Raw genomic sequence first — 20912 nt, 5'->3', positions numbered from 1 at the left:
ATAATGTTGCGTGTTTTTTTGTATAGGTCGAAGCCAATGTCAGAACGTTAGCTCATGCATACGAAATGAACCTCCGGCGGTTGTTCTGACTTCGTGCTTGTGTGTCATTTTTGGGGATTGTTCTTTCCAATATCACCCCAAAGGTTATGCGGGTGAGGCAAAGTGGAAAAGAAAAATAAATAGAATGAGTGTGTGTGTGTAAGAGAGAGAGAGAGAGAGAGGAAGAGAAGAGCTAAACAAGGAAACGGACACAATATTCATCGTCGGCGAACATCCGCAGTACGTCGGGCTCGTTGCTTGTTCGGCCGTTGATGTCATTCGTTTTGCTCAATGTTTACTTTCAGGCTTTAAGATGCCCTTAAGAGGTTGAATCGTTACAAGCGCTAGTCGCATTTGGCGAGAAGTAAAGAACGTTGAATTCAATTGTTTCATTTCGCTACGTAGTTAGGCGTTAACCGATTATTTCGCGAAGGTTTCTAAAACGGGACGAATTAATTGCTACTTCCTCTTGCTGAGGCTATCAAATATCTTGCATAGTTTGTTTTATCGCTTGTCATATCACTCAACCTTCCAACAATGGTATACCCCTTTCCGAGGAATACACTTTTAGAATCCGAACTATCCGTTATACTCCAAATACGAAAGGTGGTAATTCTGTTGCTGGAACACGTGGAACAACAAGACTTATTGTGGACTGACGGTATGGATTGGCGCCAACTGGACCTCGTTACTTATATCCGGTAGCTTGCTAATGAGTCAACAAACTTCCATCATGTGCCTTAAAGCATTCAATTCTTTTTTCATACTAATGTTTGAGGAAAGGGCGAATGCAATCATTCAATTTTCGGTCGGAAACGATTGTTTGATGATGAGATCATAAAATAGTTTTATCGTTGTTTGAAGCATAGGTCTATTATCTCTAGTATTCTGCGGGTGTGAAATAGAGAAGACTGGATCGTATTAAATATTCTAAATAGATAGATTGATACTGTTCGTTTTAGAATTTAAACTAGGTTATGTTGATTTACTTTTTTCGTGTTGAGCTGTGTCGTAGATAGCTTGACTCAGAACACGTTTATCTGTATCGTGCTACATTAGGCAACGTTCCGGAAACATGATAAGAGCTCACTCATTTCACATACGTGATTTGATGTCGAAATAGTTGGAAATGTAATATCTTCATGATCAGCACCGTTCTGGTAAACATGTATGTACCGCTCCGTTCCAGAGTTACCTTTTCCGCCGGATGTTTATCAACCAACCTTGAGTAAGCTAAAGCGTAAGAACAAAATAAGTGCAATGTCTAACCCTCCCTGACCGGGTGTTATGTCCCTGGCCGACGGCGTATGCAAGTTTGTTGTTTAGTCTGTTTGATGGCGGGTTGGTTGCTTGACGACAAGTTTATTGTGAACGAATTCCACCAACAAATTTTCACACCGTTCTGTATGAAGCTTTTTTGTTGGGTCTTTGAATAGATTAGTGGTATAAAGTTTGAACAAGATAAGACTAATAGAGCAAACAGAGGTCCCTACACTTAAATTATGATTATAAGCCTTAGAACGATGCTTTAGTTGGGTCCCACTATCGACGTATCGACTTAGCTTTTAACTCGTGTGTTAATAGTATAATATATTCATATAAGACTCTTTCTTATACCCCCTTCCTCGATAGTCAAAGAGTGACTAATTTTAAATGTCGTGATGCAGAATAAAAAAATTAAGCTTCAGCTCCAAACCTGCCCCTCACTACGTTTTACTGCTCTCTTGTCATTCCAATCTTTTGCGACAGCGCTATTCACCTCCAGGAGACAAATGACATTTGTTTTGACATCTTTCTTTTAGCCGGTCGTGATCGTGAGCGGCTTCTGAGCTGCGATTTTATATTCCACCAATCGGTAGCGGTAACGGTTGTGAACAATTGGCCCCTCGGTGGGTTGTCGCTCGATGATACGGAATGGTTTTCGTAACCGGCCATAATCCGGGACCACCACGAGGATAAACGCCTTTGACTTTCGGACGTTCTCAGACCAGCGTGGAAGGAAATGTGAACTTCTCGATGGGGTTTTGTGGACAGTGGATGGTGCGGGGCGAAAGAAACGTGATCGTGCCGATCGTCAGTTTTACAACCCGGTCGGGTGTTCCCGTCATACAGCGTGGTTTAGCATGTTGTCTTCTAAATCAGATCATAGTTGGAAAGCTTTGTGGTAAATCTATCTGAGCAAAGGAAGGCTAAGATAACAAGAAGAATTTCTTTTCCGCATAGAAATAGCATGGATAATTTCTATAAAATGTGTAGGCCATAGTAAAGACAGAAAGATAGTTGAGTTGTCTACTTCTACTAAATTCTTCTATGTTACGCTTAAAACATGCCATATGGTCTACCTTTAGTTTTTTTTTGCAAAGTAATATTTTATTGAAATCATCGAAATTTGATACTTCATTTTCGTTGATTTTTCAGGTAAAACTTCTACCAACCACACACGTACATCCATGATGTCACGAACGATGCATCAAACGCTCACCTTTGGTTACAAAACAACCAACAAGTATCAGTAAGATGCATTTACTTTCATTTGTCGCCAAAAACAGACATTGTACGGCATCGTTTCCCTTAGCCCAAAACCTGCCCGGTTCATCGCAAATGTATTCATATGTATTCAAATGAATTCACATTACAGTTTTACGATACAGCTCTAGTTTGATGGGAAGTTCGCGAAACCCACCCCAAACCTGCATCCTGCGAACGGCTCCCAAGCACTCCCGGTATTAGTTTAAAGACCGTTCCCCGTTTAGCAATTCGGATACGATTTATTTCCCATTCGGGCGGGTTCGCTTGCATGACGTTTTACGACTTGTTAGGCCGCATGGAAAATTTGCATGCCGACCGTCGAACGTTTAATTGTCGTCCATCGCCGGGACAGGCGGGAAAGACAAATTTTCCGTACACCGGTGGACCACCGGCAACGAGCGCTCGCCACGGATGGACTAGATTTGGCCATTTATTCGCCGGGTTCGTACACTGGGCGAGATGGTGTAAATCGGCAGAAGATCAATCGTGCAGCGCAAATAGTTCACCGGTGTGTCGTAAAGCGATAAAACAGTGTGCTGTACGAAAGTTGTACGACAGGGAAACACAAATTAAGCCCAATATTAATCAAATGGGAAGCAGCATTAATGAGGCGACATGGGTGCCCGTTTGCGGGTTCTTTATGGGATTTTAATGAGCCTAATAGTTCCGTCATCGGTCGGTTTTAATTATTTTTAAATCATATCACGCGACTGTACAAACAACCATGTAGAAAAAGCAATGAATATCTGCATCCTGTAGGTTGGAAAACCTGTATCCTGAGTTTATCACCAATTTATTGATTATTTCTGGTTAACATTATCTGTTCCAATGTGAGCGGGTAAACTACGTCTGTGCTAAAGTACGCTGTATGCAAATTCTAGAAGGTCGACCGTTTGTTCTTGTAATCGCTTACTAGGTCTCGTACTAGGTAAACTTTTATCCGATCGCTCCACAGTTTGTTATATCCGGAAGATCTTTACCCTTACACTTCTTCTGCCACATGACCCACTCGTTGAAACCTTTCTGTTGCTGGATCATTTTAGAGCATTTGATGGCGTTGGTGATGTTGTCCGTTACTAGATCTGCAATGTAAGAATCATACGCATATATATTGAGCGCAAGTTATGGCTGGCTTAAGTGATTAAGGTTACCTCCACATTTCATATTACATTTGCCACCTTTGTAGCCCACGCGGCACCATTCCTTGCTGTTGATTTGAAAGATGCCGTAGTTAGCACTTTGATTAGGCAACGATGTAGTCTTGGCAGAGTCCAATCCACTGACAGCAATCGCCAGACAGACCCAGTGTCCCTGATACGTTCGGCTAATCCCGTTTGCGGTCAGTTGTTTGGCAAGTTCACACTTGGTGTAGATCTTGGCATTAATTACCGCTGGCAGGCAGAATAGAAACAGACTGACGATAGTCCACGGGATCTGCTTTGTAGCCATCGCCGCAAGTGTGGACTGTTTCTGGAACAAGATGCAAATTAGTGCAGTGTTGGTAGATTGCGGCGAGGAGGAGACATTGTACACTAAACGTTCGAAAAAAGTTCCATCAAACTCCCTAAAAATTCTCTCCGCCATTCATTCAGTAAAAGCAAACAAGCCGAAAGGCACGGAAAGCACCGTGACAGCACAAGTTGTTGCTTGGATCGTTGGTAAAAAACAAAGCTCGTTTAATGCCGTCGTTGCCGGCTTCGGAAGACCTTCACGAACAGGTCTGCCGAACAGCTGTGTTGCTTTAACCTTTTCCGCGTTTCTAGTGTTGCTGCGATCCAGAGCCGTTTGTATTTTGGATCAACTTTTAAGGCAGTTCGTAATGCACACGCAATGTTCAAAGCACTCTGTTCGATTTAATAATGATGGTGAAGTTCTGTTCAATCCTGTCAGCTCTGTTTGTTTGCATCGATAAGACAATAATTGTGTACATAGAACTCTCACGAAACACACTCACTTCAATCAAACGTAAACCTGGACACTGGCTTCCGATTCTCGTGCGGTTTGTTGACGTTCGGCCTCGCCGGAGAGTACGCAACGATGCGTGATTTCCGGTTTGTCACTAAGTACCACCGGAGCTACTTACGCCAACCGTGCTGCGCAGACACGCGTTTTATAGTTAAGCACGTACACACTGCGAACACTTGACAGTGCCCAGGGGCTTTCGAATGGATCCACTGCGTAGAGGGTGTTTGAACAATCTGGACGGAGTTTCGGGAGGTGACGAGATGTGGAACAACGTCAGACACACTAGTGCGCGCGGTGTGCGAACAGTGGAGTCGAATACAGCATGTTCCCCCCAGTCGCGTGTGTTTCGTTGGAAGCCATCCAGTTACGGTGGTGTTGGTTACGGCAGTGAGAATCTTTACTATCATTTTCAATCCACCCAGAGTAGCAGCAAGGTGACCACGTTCCGGGGAAATGGTACCAGTTCTGGGAAGGTTGACGCGTTTGAATTCAACAACATATTACGAAATTATGCACTATTTCCCTGAAAATGCTCTATCAAGATCAACTGAAGAGTAGTAATGATCATGTTGTATTTTCTTGATCAATATAACATAAGTAGAAATGCAACACAAACATTGTTGATAGTGAATGTTGCTGCCCATGCCCATTACACTGTGGCCATGGTAATGATGTTCCCGTGTGGGGTTAATTTTATAAAGATGATCAAACCAAAGATGCTTATCTTGTTGCGAAATAGATTGTTACGTACTGGGAAGAGAGGAGGCTGTGTACGTATGGTCTAAAATAGTCACTATACATACATGAACCATTTACTTTTACGTTCAGTCTATTACCTACTGAGTGATATTGTTTGTGTTTCTTTACTGCACGGGGAATCCCAATCTGATGCGCAATCCAAAACCCAGTGTATAAAAGAGCGAGATAGTGTTGAAATGTAAACAATAACAAGATAATCGTCCAGCATTGCGATAGCTGTGTGTTCCGGTGTGCATCGCTTAATGGGAAAGCATCTCTCGTTGAGATGAAGAATTGTGTCAGCTTGGCAATTGTTATAACAAAAGTGATTTCAGTATAGCCTCTTGGTACGGTATTGGCAGTTAGAAAACATGAATCGCATAATGCGTGTAAGTGGTCGCAATGACATATTAGTGTGATAAGTGGCTTTTAATGTCTCTATTTCGGCACTTGATGGCGATAGAGAAGTGTGATATCAAATACCGACTGATATGTAACGTTTGTCCGAGTTTGCCGTTGTTATCTGGCACGTGAATCGAACAACAAAAGTTCAATATTTTATTTGATACAGCCTGATGTGTATCTACTAACAATGTAATGGTCCCTGTCCTTATGGAGTCTCTAATTCCAGCAGGGTGACAAATCAGGTAGAGTCTTCTGCTTGCAGCGGTTGACCCATCCTTTCCAGGCACCGAAACCACTATCATTGTAGATCTGCTTGGCACACTCAATATCATCGGCAAGATCATCATTCAGGAAGTCTACGAGAAACAAGCGTGGAAAGCGTGGTGAAGGAAATTAATAGCCAGAATAAAAGGACGCATGATCACTAAATCAGCCTCGAAACACACCGAAAATGTGTGTTGATTGAATTAAAATAATTTTACACCGGAAGCGATGATACCGGTTTCCGTTGTGATTTGCAAAGCTAATAATGCGAGATGTTTTGATAACTTGTAGCGTGAATCCCTTTTCACCGGATCGTTGTTTCACACACTTCAACTATTTGAACTGTCCAATTTGCCATCAACACGTGCCTACTCGAAAGAGGTGGCCATCAGTGGTGTGCGATTTACTATTTCGCGTTGTTTCCGCCTATTAAGAGCCTAATGAGGTGTCCACATGCGTATATCGTGCATGGCAAGATTTATAGCGATTCGCAGCGATAGTGGTTCGTGTTAACTCACCTTCACACTTCTTATTGCAACGACCACCTTTACGTCCTTCGCGACACCAGGTTTTGCTGTTAATCTGCAAAAGGCAAGATAAAACTCAGTGTATTAATCACACCCAAAACGATGGAACCTGCTTCCGGAACAACCTTGACCACATACCTGGAAGATACCGTAGTTAGCGGACTCATTATCCAGTGTGGTCACTTTGCTAGTGTCACCTCCACTCTCGGCCATTACCAGGCAGACCCCTAGACGGAAGAAATCAATTAGTTTTGGGTCACTTGCCCACTTACTTACGTACAATTGGAAATGAGTGAGCGTGAAGAAATCTTCTGCTTGTCCAGCGTTCTAGCTAGAGGGCACTTTTCGTACATCTTTCCCTCGATTGAGCTGTGCAGTGTAAACAACATAAAAACTACACTGATCGTAGACGCTGCACGGAAGATCTGACGTTTCGAAGTCATCGTGAGATTGTTGGCACTTTTCATGCCTTGTCTATCTGTTTTAACAGCACGCTAACTGCTTCGGTGTCTCCGAGACACTCAGACGGACTGATTGACCTCGTTCGAGTGATTCCCTCCGGAGACGCGGATCGCTAGAATTCACGCGTTCCCGAGATCGTGTAGAGGTGGAATTAGAGCCCGTCGCCTCGGGTGTTGTTTGTTATGAAACATTTGATGGAGGGCTAATGGTCTAATCGGCTGAGAGATCAAAGTGCATCAGTAATACAACCGTAATGATGGTGATGAAAAGAACTCTGAATGACCTACCCCAGGAGATGCAAAAGGCATCGCAGAAGTTTGCAGTAGAAGTTAATTTATTAGAATGAACTAGACATTTAATGTTTGCTGTTTTAGTTGACGTAACACTGGGCAGCATTCAACGAATGGTAAACGATATCAGAAACGTTACCTACATTAACGAGCATGACGGTCAATTTTCTTGTAATAAGGAATCTTTATCTTGCAGTAACATATTGACTGACAGAGTTTTTTTTCTATTATTTCTTTGCAGATTTCAATTACTCTACACATGTCTAGTCGTGGGGCAGCTGATCGCCATCGGCTATGGTGCGGAGATTATGACAGCAGGCATTGCTGGTGGAGGAATAGCATCCAGCAACAATCGTACATCGTCTAGTCAATCTGCGTCAGCACCATCCGCCTACCAAAGCCCATCGTTGAGGACAGTGCGTCCATCTTCTAGTTTTAGCAGTAGCATTATTACCAACATTACCACAGACTCCGCTACCAACACATCAGCCACCATTAGCAGTAACAATCGAACAAAAGACGACCTGGCGCAGGATGCACGGGATGCATTCGGGACGGCGTGGACTGCACGGAAGTTTGTCAACAAACCGATCTATGATCGAAAAACAGCGTTTGGCAAACGTTTCGAAGGTGCTCTACAACCACGAACCAGAGACCTGGGAGAATGGCGATGTCCGAATGTGTCTGAGGGCGCTAATTTAGAGTGCAGCTGTGACTTACCGCATACGTTACGCTGCAGTGGTGATTTACATGGGTTGGAAGTGATAGCAGACAGCTTGCGTCGTTCGCCATACGAAGTATCGTTGCTGGACTGTACACTCAAGAACGTGACCAGCATCAGTGATGCGAACATCTTCCAAAATGTGTCCCTACAAGGCTTGGTGATCTCGTCCGGAGAGATTAAGCGAGTGCACCGGCTAGCATTTGTCGGTATTCGAACGCCACTGCAAGCGCTCGGTCTACCCAGCAACGCCCTGGAAAGCGTCCCTGTTCAGTCTCTCGGTGCGGTTGGGCAACTCGATCGTTTGGATCTTTCGTTTAACAAGATTAAAGCGCTACAAAATGGGGATTTCTTGACCGTACCGAAATTATCCTATCTCGAACTGAGCAGTAATCAAATATCCTTTATTGCTGCTAAAAGTCTGGTGCCGCTGAAAAATCTGCTTCACCTGAAGCTAAACGGGAATCGGCTGGGGGAGTCACCTGAGAGTCTTAAAGCGTTGACATCTTGCTTCAGTCTGAAGGAACTGCATCTTCATTCGAACAGAATCCGAGGGCCCTTGCTGAACACGACGCTACCACGAATTCGTGGGCTAGAGATTCTTTATCTCGACAAAAACACCATCTCAAGCATTCACAACGGTGCACTGGAGGCGTATCCCTATCTGCAGATGCTATCTCTACGTAGTAATCAAATCGATGTTTTACAAGATCACGCATTTTCCGGTTTAGCTTCGCTCCAAATGCTTGATCTTGGACATAATGGGATCGTTACCATTTCGGACGCATCTCTCAAACATCTACCGCGACTCATTATCCTTGATCTTACACACAACTTCCTGCGTGCGCTGACGGCCGATGTGGTTGCACCGCTACCTGCCCTGAAGGAGCTCCGACTGGACGGCAACGATATTTCGCTGATTGCGGAGAACGCACTGGTTAACGCGACGCAACTCCACAGCCTATCTCTGGAGAGCAACCCACTCGTGTGTGATTGTACGATGAAACCATTCTTGCATTGGTTGGCTGGAGTGCGTCCTGCTTCGCAAGGCATTCTGGGAGCAATATGTGCCACTCCTCCGTATCTGGAGGGTGCCGATCTGTTACAGCTAGCACCGGAAACGCTTACATGTGGCGAGGGCAACAACAAGCAGCAGATGGACAACGATACTTTCCAGACGATCGAGGTGATGCTGAAGCTGAAGAATAATGCATCGTATGTGCGAGATGTTGGTGGCGAGATTCGCTTGAGAGAAGTAAACTTCACGGACGAGAGTGACGTTTTCTTGAGCTGGCTGCTAGGCACGGATGATTATTCCTGTCGGTTCGTGTACGTGTTTCACACGGATGATCCGGAAACAATACTGTTCAACTCGGAGGTAAGCTAGACGAAGCGATGTTCTGGTTTGAGTGTAAGTTTGACGATTTGTTTGATTGTAGGTATCTTGCGTCGTAAAACCGGAAGCACCTGCTACGACTATGGAGTACATCTATAGCGCCAAGCTGCTGGGAGCGTACGATTTACAAAGCAATGTCAGGTAGACAGATCTTATGTGGAACCGTTTGGTAATCGTAATGCTAATGTATGCATTTCTCTTTTCAGTTACAAATTTTGTCTAATCATGAAGGAAGACATCTCAAAGGATGAATATCTTGGTGCCTGTAAGGTGTCCTCATTACCCCGTCCCCAGATCAACACGACAAAACAGAAGTCGGTAAAGAAGGAACTGCAAATTAGCACGCGCCAGACAAACGAGTCGGACATTTCGGACTTTGATCGCATCTCCTCCGACTTTCGGCATGACGATCGGAATCGGGACGAGCTGCTGAAGGGTAATGCAGACGATGAGGATGCCGTGCAAGATGCGGAAGAAAGCGATCGTATCGATCATGCCGTTCCGGATACGCTCGATTACAATGACGACAGTGACGCGGATAATGACAGCGACGATGATGAGGATAGCGATGAAAGTGTCGGTGTGCTATCGAACCACATTCGGGACGATCCCGATTTCCGCCAGCTACAGCTAGCGGCCGAAGCGGAAGCAGCACGTCTACCCTCAGTGCACGGTGGCCGTGTGCTTCTTGAGGGATTGGGCACGATCATCATTATCACCAGCTTGGTAGCATTTATTTGGGGTCTGGTGCGCTTCAAGGGCGAACACCGCCACCTACCCTCGATGGCGAGCTGTTATGCGGTCGACGAACGGAGACGTAGCTCACACCAGGACGTAGAAAGTCGTAGCCGATACTTTAAGCTACAGGCAACCACCAGTCTGTGAGGTGGTTTTTCCGTTGAGCACGATGTTTTCAACTGTATACGCCACCGCGGTCAAAGTTCGATCGATTTCAACCGTGCGGAGATGGAGAAATGCGAACAAATTATGTAAATTGCTGTACATAGAGATTTGAAGCGTGTGTAGTCGGTAGGAAAAGGATGTTATTTATGATAGTCGGTAAGTCCGGTGCACGAAAAATGTGTGACCCCGAGTGTAAAGAAGGCGTGTATAATGTGTTGTGTTCGTTTAGGGAAAAATCGTTAAATTTCTGTTGTATTTTACACTTCATGCTGCTATTAATCATATTGTGCCATGTGGGGACAGTTTGAGACGCGTTTTCTGGAAAGGAAAGGTACCCAAAAAGCGTGCAATGTGTAGTAAATTGCACCTTTTTGTGAGGACGAAAAACATTTCAAATAAAAAAAGAAAAACATACCGTGGATATTAAACAGCCTCATAGAATAGAGCGGTGCATGCATCGTGCCGAAAGTAGTAAACTCAACAGTAGTAGTTTGGTGTAATCGTATCGCATATATTTCTCCACAGCTCTAAATTTCCAAAAACCCCTTCGGCCAGGGTACCTAAAATTTAGTTGCAAACACAATTGTCTACCAATAATTAGGTCCATGCTCGTCGGTAACGAATGGTTCGTGTGTGCTGCGGTCGTTCCATCAACGCCGTAAGCTTTGAACGTGAAGTTAGAAATAAAACTAAAACAGTCACTGAAAGATACTTGAGATATGCACTAATCTTCCTGTCCTTTTCTATTTCAGACCACCGCTCTATATGTGCCCCGAATGCACGAACGCTCGGTGCACTGGTCTGGGTCCAGTGGGTCCACCCCCGCTAGGCACTTAATGATTTCGTTCCAAAAAACCACCATCCTGTGGCTGTATGGTGATTGCGCCGGTTACGAACTAGCAGTCTGCACGGTTACGGTTGCCCCAGGGAAGGTAGTACTGCTGTTCGTTCCCATCCCTTTGACGCGATTTCCGTTTGCATCGACTGTCGGTTCCGGCGTTGCCGACCCGGTTGCCGGTGCAATCGTTGCTACCGTGGTGAGATCCATCGTAACACCGCGGGTTTGATGTAGCTGGGCGGGTTGTTGCCCGGTGCCTACCGTATGTGGTCGTGGCAAGGACGGTGGAACAACCATTTCCGGCACGAACGTTTCCACCTTGGGATAGTACGCTGGGAGCCGTATCACTTCTTCGTAGGACGGAGGTGGTTCCAGGGCAACTGCAAAAGAGTGCGGTCGGTACACGTGACAAATGGGCGGTCGTTCCTTTGCGACGTTGGCACTACTTACCCATTCCGTTCCCGGGATAGATGGAACCATCGTCACCGATGAAGGCCGCATTCGAGTGTGTGACACTGGCTGAGGCACGCTGTCGGTGTTGAGCGATGGTACCATGCTCGAGACAGCTGTACACACCACTGTAGTTGTCCCGATGCAGTGACATAATGTCGTAAAGGTTGGACCCGATCTGCACCACGTGGACCGGCTGGGCCATCTCCTCCTGCTCGGCTAGCCTTTTGGCGCGTGCTTTCTTGCATTTCAGTATGATGATAAGTAGCGCCCAGGCCAACACCAGTATAAGATAGAGGAATATGATCATGGTTGTGCGAGGTTCTGTTTGGTCCGCAGTGACGATCACCCACTAACGCGGGAGCTTCACAAATGAACCTTAACCGACTTCGACCGGCAACGACGTCGACAATCTCGTTAGAAATGTTACTCGGAGATGAAATTGATAACCATTCAGTATGCTGATCCCATTGGGAGCTCTTTATTGCTTAAATGACTTGCACAGCACCGTACAATGACGCACACATCGCGTGGCATCGTTCTGCTTGACAGATCGATCGTGATCGGACAGGAAAGCTAACAAGACTGCACTTCAAATATCTTAGCGCCTCACTGTGATTTTTCAAAGCTTTATCAGGGCTGTCATATGACGTGTTACAATGAATCACCCTACTTATGTGTGTGTTATAGAAAGGAGAAACTCGGGAAAATTCGTTAGAAAACGTACCCAGCTCCCGCTCTTTGGTTGTGAAACACCCTTAAAGCACTACGGTCTCAAGGCTTATGCACGTGTAACCTTCGCAGCTAGAAAGAGCACCAATGTCGGCAGCTACGAAATCCGGAAGTCAATTTGCATAAACCTTCCCTGGCGGATTCTCCCCCTAAACACACGTACGGTGCAGAATTTATGGTCCGCGTGTTACCGCGATTGCATTTCTTCGTTGCATTTTTAGTCTAATTCGGTTCTAATATGGAGACGATTGTGAGAGTACGGGTTGAATTTATTCCGATCCCTAGCGAAGGTCGGTCGTTCGTAGCAGGCACGAGATGGTATCCCCACACACATCTGTTCGGTATACGCGTGCAGGGTCACCGTCCACCCATGGAGCTGCTAAATAATGTTTAGCGAGTTTCGTGAGAGTTGCATTTAAGCTTTACCGTTAAAAAGCTTTAATGGTTGAAGTTTTCTGTTAAAATTTAACAACGTGAACATCCAGAATAACGATAACCGTAAAATGAAATATAATTCGTCCAGCGGGGAGGCAATTCCCATGGGACAACCAGCCAAAGGGTTGTTTTAATTTGAGTTTCACAGGAACGACGGTCCCCCAGCTCGTGTGGTACATTAATTTAATGAAGGTAAATGTCTGAGGTGAGAAAGCAAGAACGCTACTTTTATTTTTATCCTTGCTCCCCATTTGCTACCGAGTGTCAATCCGAGGTCCGGAGCGTTTGCATAATTTAACGACACAATTTTGCCTTACCAGCCAACGGAATGCCGAATGCCCTTCCGGTTGAATGTTCCGGAACCTTTTTCCAGCCTTGGTGGGCTTGGCTACAGACGAAGCGTCATTTTTATGTGCTGATCGAAGCCAATCGGTGCAATTTATTGCAATTCTGGTGCGATAACAGAAGACAGACGGTGCATGAGAAATTTCACTGGAAAGCAGCACAAACTGACAGGACTGAATGATGGATTGGAAGGAATACCACGTGGTCAGCTAGTTCTGTGACTGGCTAGTTGCAACGAAACGGAGCGCGGCAATTAATGTAATTCATTGCTTCATTTCAATCGATCAAGTTGTACTGAATTGGTTGGAAAAAAGAAGTTTAACCACAGCCTATCGGTAGCGGACTCAATCGAAAAGGAGTTATAGAAACCCCTTTTGTGAGGTTCCCAGCGCCCAGCGCTTTCGCCTCATCTAGGACTAACAGAATGAATTGATATAATCATAGAGGAACAATAATATGTGTTGTTTTAATATTAACTCCAATGATGTTCTCTACAGACATTTGAACACTCGACCATTCGGGCCCCGTGCATCAATGCCTCATCAATGCAAGGCTAAGCATTATCGATTTTACTATTTAGCTGTTAATAAATATCAATCGACGTATTTATCGGCAAATTGGCACAACCAGCGGCGAATCAAATCGTAAGCGCGCATAATGGCATTTATCACGTCTGCCTGGCTGTGTCACATTCCCATCAAACGCATTAGAGTGTGGGGGTGAAGGGCAAAACGGATCCCGCATCACTTTCGCCGTTCGTCGAAAACGCTTCAGAAACGGTGGAAGTTTTGGTTTCTGACACCAAGAGAGCATCCAAACGAAGAGATAGCACAAATTTCCGTACCAGCCGATAGCATTTCATATAGCTGTACCCTTCTCTCTAGTGATCATAGCGCTTGATCCGTCGACCGATCTTTTATCTCTTTTCGTTCTTCCAAACAGTACAGCGCGTACCAAAACTATACACACGTTAATTTTAATGAAAATAATAATGTGGAATATTTATGGAATTTAAATCCTCGGAAATTCAATGACGACAAGAGATATGAATTTGGAAAAATAACCGAACAATAAACAATAAATAACGTCTTCGGAAATAGTGGCACTCCATGTTTCCTACTCCTAATAATTAAAAAACTTACCTGCTGTACAGTTATGACACGCACTGTAGGAACTGGATGGATAAAATGAGACGGAGGATTCTCGCCACAATAGGTGAGCTATTTACTCAATCGATCGCTCTCCCTTGATTGATAGTATGTGTAACTAATAGCCAATAGCAGAAGATCTCTCATTCTGATGATTGATCAATACCATCAAAGCGAATGATAACGTGAGTATGCGATATCAATATGTTATGTACAAGCATGGCGGATCCTTGTGCGGATCAGATTGATGTTATCTCCTTTCATGGATGCTCTCTTGGTGTCAGAAATCACAAAACCGGTCGCTTTTTGGCGGCTCCGATCGCATGCGCGGAGACTTCGAAGAAAGGAAAAGCGCTTAAAAATAATATGCAATGACGACTGAGAGACCGTGCGCTCCTATAGCTCTTGTAAGCTGGACACTAAACACTAACGGTGATTAATTCTTTCCATTTTGTCCCCCAACAAAGATTGTCATCAAGAAGAAGAATAACCATGTGCGAATTCGCTACACTACCTTCACAAAACAGCAAATATCAATCCACTTACTGTTACTGGAAGTTAACAGACTGGTCCGTTTCCACGTCCTTCGGGCACCGGTACAGCTCAGCTCGTCGGTATATTCATGCAAACTATATACTCAGTATAAAACCGCATGCAATCAGCATCTGCTGGTGGCGAAGCTCTCTTCTAAACGCTTCTACGTACATACGTTTTTATATGAAGTATTTTTTGGACAGTGGGTTTGTGTGTTTAATAAAAGTTTATTTAATAGAATAAATCGGATCTTCGGATTCGTGGGTGAGTTGAGAAAAGGGAATCCCTTGCCGCACAATAAATCAAATTAAATGGCTCACAGACCATTGAATTTGTGCTAAAGCTTGCTTAATCAATTGTCCGCTATTTTAAGGGGATACATCAGGTGAGTTTCTCTCCCATTCCTTGCATGTACGATTTGTCTGTGATTTATGAGCCTTGCCCCATTCATTCACCTGATTTTAGATCCACGATTTACGATTAGATAGGGTCACACTTCGGTAGCACACACAGCGGCATGATTTATCATTAGGTGAATTTTGGGGAGAAATTGTGATACAAAGAGTTTCTAACGAGCTTTGACACTGTGTATGTGAGCATTAGGACGCTGGACGTATCAACCGCACACAGCGAGCGGATGTTTATTGGCGTGGCAAGATAATACCCGGTTTAGGGTCTAGATTTGGGATTAAGAGCGATAATTTAGCCGGCAGGCGGAATAAGCACGCGGCACGCAGTTTCTAATGTCCCGTGTGTAGGTAAACTATTTAGCAAACCACAGTCCAGTACACCCATTTTGCATGGCCACCGGAAAGATAGGACACACGATGAGTGTGTTTCAATGTTTCTGGTCTAACACGCCGCGGGTATTTCGATGCGAGTTGGATATTTCCAAGTGCTGCCTGGACACACGCCGTCCGACACTAATGAGTAATTAAGCTTATGAGCTAGATGACCAAAACCGTGGCCACCGGGTTGGGTTAGATTTGCATCGCCACGAACGACGGGTACGTACGTATAGTTCCATCAAACTCTAGACGCCTGTGCAAATAATTGGACACACACACACTCTAATCAGCACGGTATTGCGTTATAAAACCAAGCGAAATGAGAATTAGCCGAAACCACCGTAGCCGATTTGGTTGGTACGCAGTCTAATCTCCAATCAAGTTTACACGCACTAACTACGTTCAATAAAATCGAACACACCCATTCGAGCCGGTTGGGGTAGGTAATGCGTGAAGATACTGTTTGCCTGTTTGCCAAATATTTACAGCTCTTTATCAGATTAACACGCCGCTCGGTACGTGACCATGTGGCCATGAGTGTGTATGGTTATTGTTCATTATTGGCTTGGGAGTTTAGGTGACAATTGACACGAAAGAGAAGGGTGGAGAAAAAACCCGGTGTAGTCATATTCAAATGAGATCGCAGACAGATAAGCTCCAAGATGTTCAGGTTCAAGGTGGGAAATCCAAAACCGAGGAACACTACAAAGTTTCTGACATTCTGGGCTATTCCAATGCAGCTGTGATTGAACCTTTTATGTTGCTACCAAGAAATAATTAATTAAGTCAATTTTTCAATAAAGAAAACACATTCTTCTACATCGCATGAGTCAAGGGCTAATTCCACTCGCACGCGCCTTCCGGATTTGCGACATTTCACAGATAATCGAAAGCTTCGTCCGATGTCCGAAAAAATGTGCGACTCATTTCATTACCGGGGGCCATGCCCAAAATTGTGTGCCAAGGTAAAATCCAAGGCAAAAGGTAGAAAAAAAATCCCCGGTGGCCGACTAGAATCATTTGATTAAAGGTGACGATAAGCAAATCCAATCTTGGCTTGAACGTGCCGACCGCCACGTACACAACAAAGAAAGTAATCTTAATACGAGAAACGCAACGAGCAAATACGTCGGTTGTGTTACAAAAAAAATCCAGCAATTATTGCAAATTACTGTTTGTGATTAGTAAACCACCATAAGCGTGTACCACCGACCACAAATACTAGAATGAACCGTGCGCAACCATTCAGTTATCAATATACATCTTGACCTGTTGGAGTGTCCTTGAAGATTTTTTTTGCGTACGAGGACGCTTGTGTGTAGTTTTGTTTGATTCGTTTACGACGCTTTTGTTTTCGTTTGCAGGATTTTGCGTTCTATTCGCAAGCTGCTAATGAGCAAAGAAGGGTGCAAAACATCCCCTTCCCGCGGGCTGGCACGTATGGTGGTCGGCCACTGTGAATTACCGGTCACGGATCAGAGGCACTTTACGTTCCATCCACGTACATCCCCAAAATTGAACGCCGTATGGTGAGGGATGGATGGATGGATGGATGGAAGAACGTTAAACAAAAGACGATCGTTCTGTGGAGGGTTCCTAGCATAGACGACGTTTGTTGATACGCTTCAAACAGAAAGTACATTTGTTGCACTTGCACACGTCTCAGTTCTTATCGCAAAAAGCGATCAACTTGCATCATAAGCTGTGGAAAATGGGGACGCAATTAGAACCGTTCATACGTAACAAATTTCAAAGCGCGATAAGGAGTTTTGCAAAGCAGCTTAACATTTTGTTACAAAGTACGCTTCTACTAACTAATGATAATTACTCCAAAGGTTGTCAAATTGGAATTCAGTTGGGAGGTGGGAGAATGACTTAATCTAACGTACATTCTAGACTGCCTTTCTTCGACGCCACATTTCATCATATCATGTTATTAGGGGTTTTAAATAATTTCCATCTGCATTAGCATTAGAACCCATTCCAAAGGTGTTCCATGCATGAGGGTCTCCAGCTCTGTGTACGCTGTGTGGAAGGAACCCATCATCAACCAGAGGCCCAGGGAAAATGCGATAATAACTGTCCGTCCGGCGAGAATTGATTCCTGCCATTCAAAAACAAACCCCGGCACGTGTACTAATGGTGCCACATTACGAAGAAGATGAAAAAATACAGCCAGCAACTCACCTGGGACCTTCGTATCGTGCGAGGATTGTACGAGGACGAACTGTAATACGTGTCACTCACTCACTCGTTGTTGGGGGCTTTGCTGTGGCAGTAACGATGAGGTCACAACACTTGGACACTCGATGGGTTTCCAACACGGTGGAACTTTTGTGAAATCCCCACGTCACTCTCTTGCCCAGTGTCCTTTTGTCCACCTCCCGTCACTTGGACAAAGTGACTAACAAACTGGGCGTTCGGAACGTCAAAGAGTCAGTGACCGTTTTGTGGAGTTCGGCGACGTTATCAGCTGGATATATCTCGGGTGTACTTGTGCTCTTTTTGCCTATGACGAGCCAAATCGAAAGAGGCAAGCTTAAACGTGGTCACTTTCGCTGTTGCTCTAATGAAGAAAAATGATGTTCCAGTTTGATTTCACGTCTCTTCCGATGTAGTCCACTTGTTGTAGTTCATTCTGTTAGGACACGTTTCCTATTTATTTAAAGCAAAACATTTCGTTATTGATCTCCGTGCGCCGTTGAAACACCAATGTCCGCAAAATGTGTTTCTCCATGTTAGCGCGCGACATTAACACGACTGTTCCAACCGCTCCATGCGAAACACTCACCAACATCGGTTAGAAACGAATTAATCTAATTCGTTCACACACTCTAATTAGGCACATATGTTTAGCACGTATCTTCCCCAAACCGGACCGGACAATTCGCGCGATCGTTATCACCTTTCGCGGTCGTTATCAAACTGTCCACAATATGGAATTCCACAATGTTCTGCCTTATAACCCCGCCGGGTTTCATCCCTGCTAGGTCGCGCGCCCAACGAATCACGTGCCAAGCACAATATTACGCACCATCTGGACAGGACGGCACTCGATTGCGGGAGATTAGGGCACGATAACAATATGGCGCACTGTTCGTAAGAAGCGCTGTAAACATTCAACGATTACTTTCGTTTGCCGGATGTCGATGAATACACGTTTAAAAAACATCAGCACACTCTCTAACTGCACGGACGGATCTCGGATGTGGATGATGTCGACTACCATCCGCACCACCAGCAGCAGCTTGACTCGGCGACAACGTGGTCTGTTTGCGTTCGCAACCCGTCAATAACAAAACACACCGTTCGTCGGTTACGCGAAACTGAGCGCGAGAGCTCTTGTTCGCGCGAGAAGTTACCAATCCATCTTCCAGAGTTCCTCTCGATTGGCTGTACTCTCTTGCTACTTGTCAGGGGTTCACAACATATTGACACGATTTAATTCATGTATTATATTACCGAAATTATGGTAAATTTTTATAAGTCGTTACACATGTCAGACGAATTATTTAAACTTTGAACAAAAGGGTAAACTGTTGTGGAAATGCGTTGGATCGATTTGAGGGTCCCTGCTCTCTCAGTGGACGCATTCTCCTCTTAAGCTTTATTTAGTTGACTGATATGTTAGGTGAGGTATTAAATCGGCTTTAGAATAAAACTTGCTCTAACTAAAATGCTGAACATACGCCAGTACCGTGCACATGAAGTTCTCCAATGTTTACTTATTCAATGTACCAGTGGGCACTTTCCAGCAGAGGCAACCCTACACGAAATGTTTCATGACGCGTTTCAGGACATATAAATAGACATGTTTGGATTCCGATTTTGTAACAGGTCATGGGCTGTCCGGTTGGATGGCGTCAATGTTGGCACGCTGATCAGTGGGCTTGATTGAAACATCGCCATCGCACGCTGTAATCAACTTTTGTGACACGTTACATACTCGGTACTGCGACTGGGATGTTGTCAATAATACATTAGCTTTTACAATAACGAACTTAAAACTTTCAAACTATCTTGCCATCATCCAAAATAGTATGAAGTACTATTGCTGGTGTAATCAATCGACCGTCGAACGTCATATCAACGTCACAATAATGCAACTTTTCTCGTTAAAACCCCTTGTCCGATTGTTTCTTCAGCTACAAGTGTTTGTATGTTTCTTTTTTTCTGACCATGGAACAAAAAAAAGAAACTCAAAAGAAGGATATAGAATCTAACGGTGGCCATTAAAATGTCACCTCTAGCAGATGGAGCAACCTCAGGGGGTTAGTCGAAGGAAAGCGGAGAGTCGCATCGACAGATACAGCGTGACCCTATGGGTGTGTGTGCTATGTGCCACTGTCGTCGATAAATCCGATTCCGGCAGCTGATTAGAGGTTGATGGGGTAGCATTTTTTATTTCTCTCTCTCTTGCTGTCTCTTGCTTTTTCCTTTTGTCAGTGTGGAGTGGGTTCCATGCTTTATGTCCATATGTGTCCGTCCATCCATCTACACACAGACCGGTCCGTGTTCTAGTTAGTCAAGGACATTAGGACCTTTTGTGTGCATCCTTCCGGGGGGAGGAGGGTGTTGGTTTGTGGGAGCAGGAATTGATCGATCCACACCTGACCGAGCGGACAACCGCGGATCGATGTGGACTTGCGGTCTTTACGTGGACCATTACCGCGGCTTACAAAAAAACAGGATCTGTCGCCAGGTGTTGTTGGGAGTAAGGTCCAACAGCACTATCACTGTCAGGATAGTTGGAGTGATGTTGAAATGGTGGTGAATGTAATTATTTTTATTATTCCAACACATTTCCACCAGCTTTGAACCACTTAGGCTGATAAACTGAGACGATGAAAGCAGTGACAGTAATGAGTTTAATGCCTTCTGAATCGTAATATTCGTCTGAATTCATGATTGACGGACATTAGCAATGTAAAATTTTTAAATAGTTGTTTTTAAATCCTTCAATGATTTAACTCTAAATAACAGTTATTGAACATTAAATGATACTATTTTTGTGATTCTTATTTTGCGTTCGAAAAGCAATGAATGAGTAATTCATCGGCTGAACATTTTCCCCCGTCGGATGACTTTTGTTGAAGAGAAATAATTAATTGTTTGAATACCAGTAAAAAATAGTGTATAATTAAAAATTCCAATCCTTTCAACCTATTTTTCCGACTCGCTATTCAACAGATCTATACACTAACAAACGCGCGTTTTTTTACAGAATACACGCCTACATACACAATTTCATTGGGAAACGGTGTTCCATATGGCCAAAGGCATTCAGTTTATTTGCATCACTTCCATGGAAGTGCCCCCAAACAGAATGAATTTCAATGGGTGCCGGTTTTTTGTTCTTTACATCAACCGCGTACCGCTTTTGTTCTTCTATTTTGCGCACCA

At 44.4% G+C, this 20912-nt stretch overlaps 4 protein-coding genes across 8 annotated transcripts in view; 1 reads left to right on the top strand and 3 right to left on the bottom strand.

The window, feature by feature from the left end:
- Positions 1-10800, top strand: part of LOC128304926 (uncharacterized) — a 29410-nt gene extending 18610 nt beyond the window's left edge. Inside the window, exons 1-4 of one of the 3 annotated variants that reach the window (XM_053042170.1) lie at positions 5560-5660; positions 7461-9318; positions 9380-9477; positions 9543-10796. In XM_053042170.1, coding sequence (XP_052898130.1) covers positions 7528-9318; positions 9380-9477; positions 9543-10221 — 2568 coding nt within the window. In that variant the 5' untranslated portion in view covers positions 5560-5660; positions 7461-7527 and the 3' untranslated portion in view covers positions 10222-10796. Of the gene's footprint in view, positions 1-5559; positions 5661-6084; positions 6130-7460; positions 9319-9379; positions 9478-9542 lie in introns of those variants that run through there. The other 2 variants (XM_053042171.1, XM_053042168.1) reach the window with 2 other exon arrangements.
- Positions 3314-4665, bottom strand: LOC128304940 (lysozyme c-1-like). 2 transcript variants are annotated; one of them, XM_053042189.1, is made up of 3 exons: positions 4523-4665; positions 3720-4038; positions 3314-3650 (listed from the first exon to the last, which is right to left on the bottom strand). In XM_053042189.1, exons 2-3 carry the CDS (start codon positions 4015-4017, stop codon positions 3505-3507), a joined length of 444 nt encoding a protein of 147 aa, XP_052898149.1. In that variant the 5' UTR covers positions 4018-4038; positions 4523-4665; the 3' UTR covers positions 3314-3504. The 2 variants fall into 2 exon arrangements, with proteins under 2 accessions (XP_052898149.1, XP_052898151.1); XM_053042191.1 differs by having other exon boundaries at positions 3720-4032; positions 4523-4654.
- On the bottom strand, positions 5777-7057 carry LOC128304938 (lysozyme). Its single transcript, XM_053042187.1, has 4 exons — positions 6748-7057; positions 6606-6694; positions 6459-6522; positions 5777-6032 (listed from the first exon to the last, which is right to left on the bottom strand). Exons 1-4 carry the CDS (start codon positions 6932-6934, stop codon positions 5893-5895), a joined length of 480 nt encoding a protein of 159 aa, XP_052898147.1. The 5' UTR covers positions 6935-7057; the 3' UTR covers positions 5777-5892.
- Positions 10801-11024: 224 nt separating the features above from the next.
- Positions 11025-18726, bottom strand: LOC128304936 (uncharacterized). 2 transcript variants are annotated; one of them, XM_053042184.1, is made up of 3 exons: positions 17697-18726; positions 11528-11940; positions 11025-11457 (listed from the first exon to the last, which is right to left on the bottom strand). In XM_053042184.1, exons 2-3 carry the CDS (start codon positions 11835-11837, stop codon positions 11129-11131), a joined length of 639 nt encoding a protein of 212 aa, XP_052898144.1. In that variant the 5' UTR covers positions 11838-11940; positions 17697-18726; the 3' UTR covers positions 11025-11128. The 2 variants fall into 2 exon arrangements, with proteins under 2 accessions (XP_052898144.1, XP_052898145.1); XM_053042185.1 differs by lacking the exon at positions 17697-18726 and adding an exon at positions 14734-14855.
- Between the last annotated feature and the right edge of the window lie 2186 nt (positions 18727-20912).

The sequence above is a fragment of the Anopheles moucheti genome, chromosome 3, assembly GCF_943734755.1.
Source record: "Anopheles moucheti chromosome 3, idAnoMoucSN_F20_07, whole genome shotgun sequence".
In the NCBI taxonomy this organism is placed as follows: Eukaryota; Metazoa; Arthropoda; class Insecta; order Diptera; family Culicidae; genus Anopheles; species Anopheles moucheti.
Note: the sequence above shows the minus strand (reverse complement) of the source record. Positions and strands in the feature narration are given on the sequence as shown.

Excerpts from the sequence above, each read along its gene's own strand:
- LOC128304940 (XM_053042189.1), bottom strand. The coding sequence starts at position 4,017 with ATGGCTACAAAGCAGATCCCGTGGACTATCGTCAGTCTGTTTCTATTC. Across the intron at positions 3,651-3,719 it reads ATGTAATATGAAATGTGGAG|ATCTAGTAACGGACAACATC; the intron begins GTAACCTTAATC and ends CTTACATTGCAG.
- LOC128304938 (XM_053042187.1), bottom strand. The coding sequence starts at position 6,934 with ATGAAAAGTGCCAACAATCTCACGATGACTTCGAAACGTCAGATCTTC. Across the intron at positions 6,523-6,605 it reads CTAACTACGGTATCTTCCAG|ATTAACAGCAAAACCTGGTG; the intron begins GTATGTGGTCAA and ends TGCCTTTTGCAG. Across the intron at positions 6,033-6,458 it reads TTGCAATAAGAAGTGTGAAG|ACTTCCTGAATGATGATCTT; the intron begins GTGAGTTAACAC and ends TGTTTCTCGTAG.
- LOC128304936 (XM_053042184.1), bottom strand. The coding sequence starts at position 11,837 with ATGATCATATTCCTCTATCTTATACTGGTGTTGGCCTGGGCGCTACTT. Across the intron at positions 11,458-11,527 it reads CTATCCCGGGAACGGAATGG|TTGCCCTGGAACCACCTCCG; the intron begins GTAAGTAGTGCC and ends ACTCTTTTGCAG.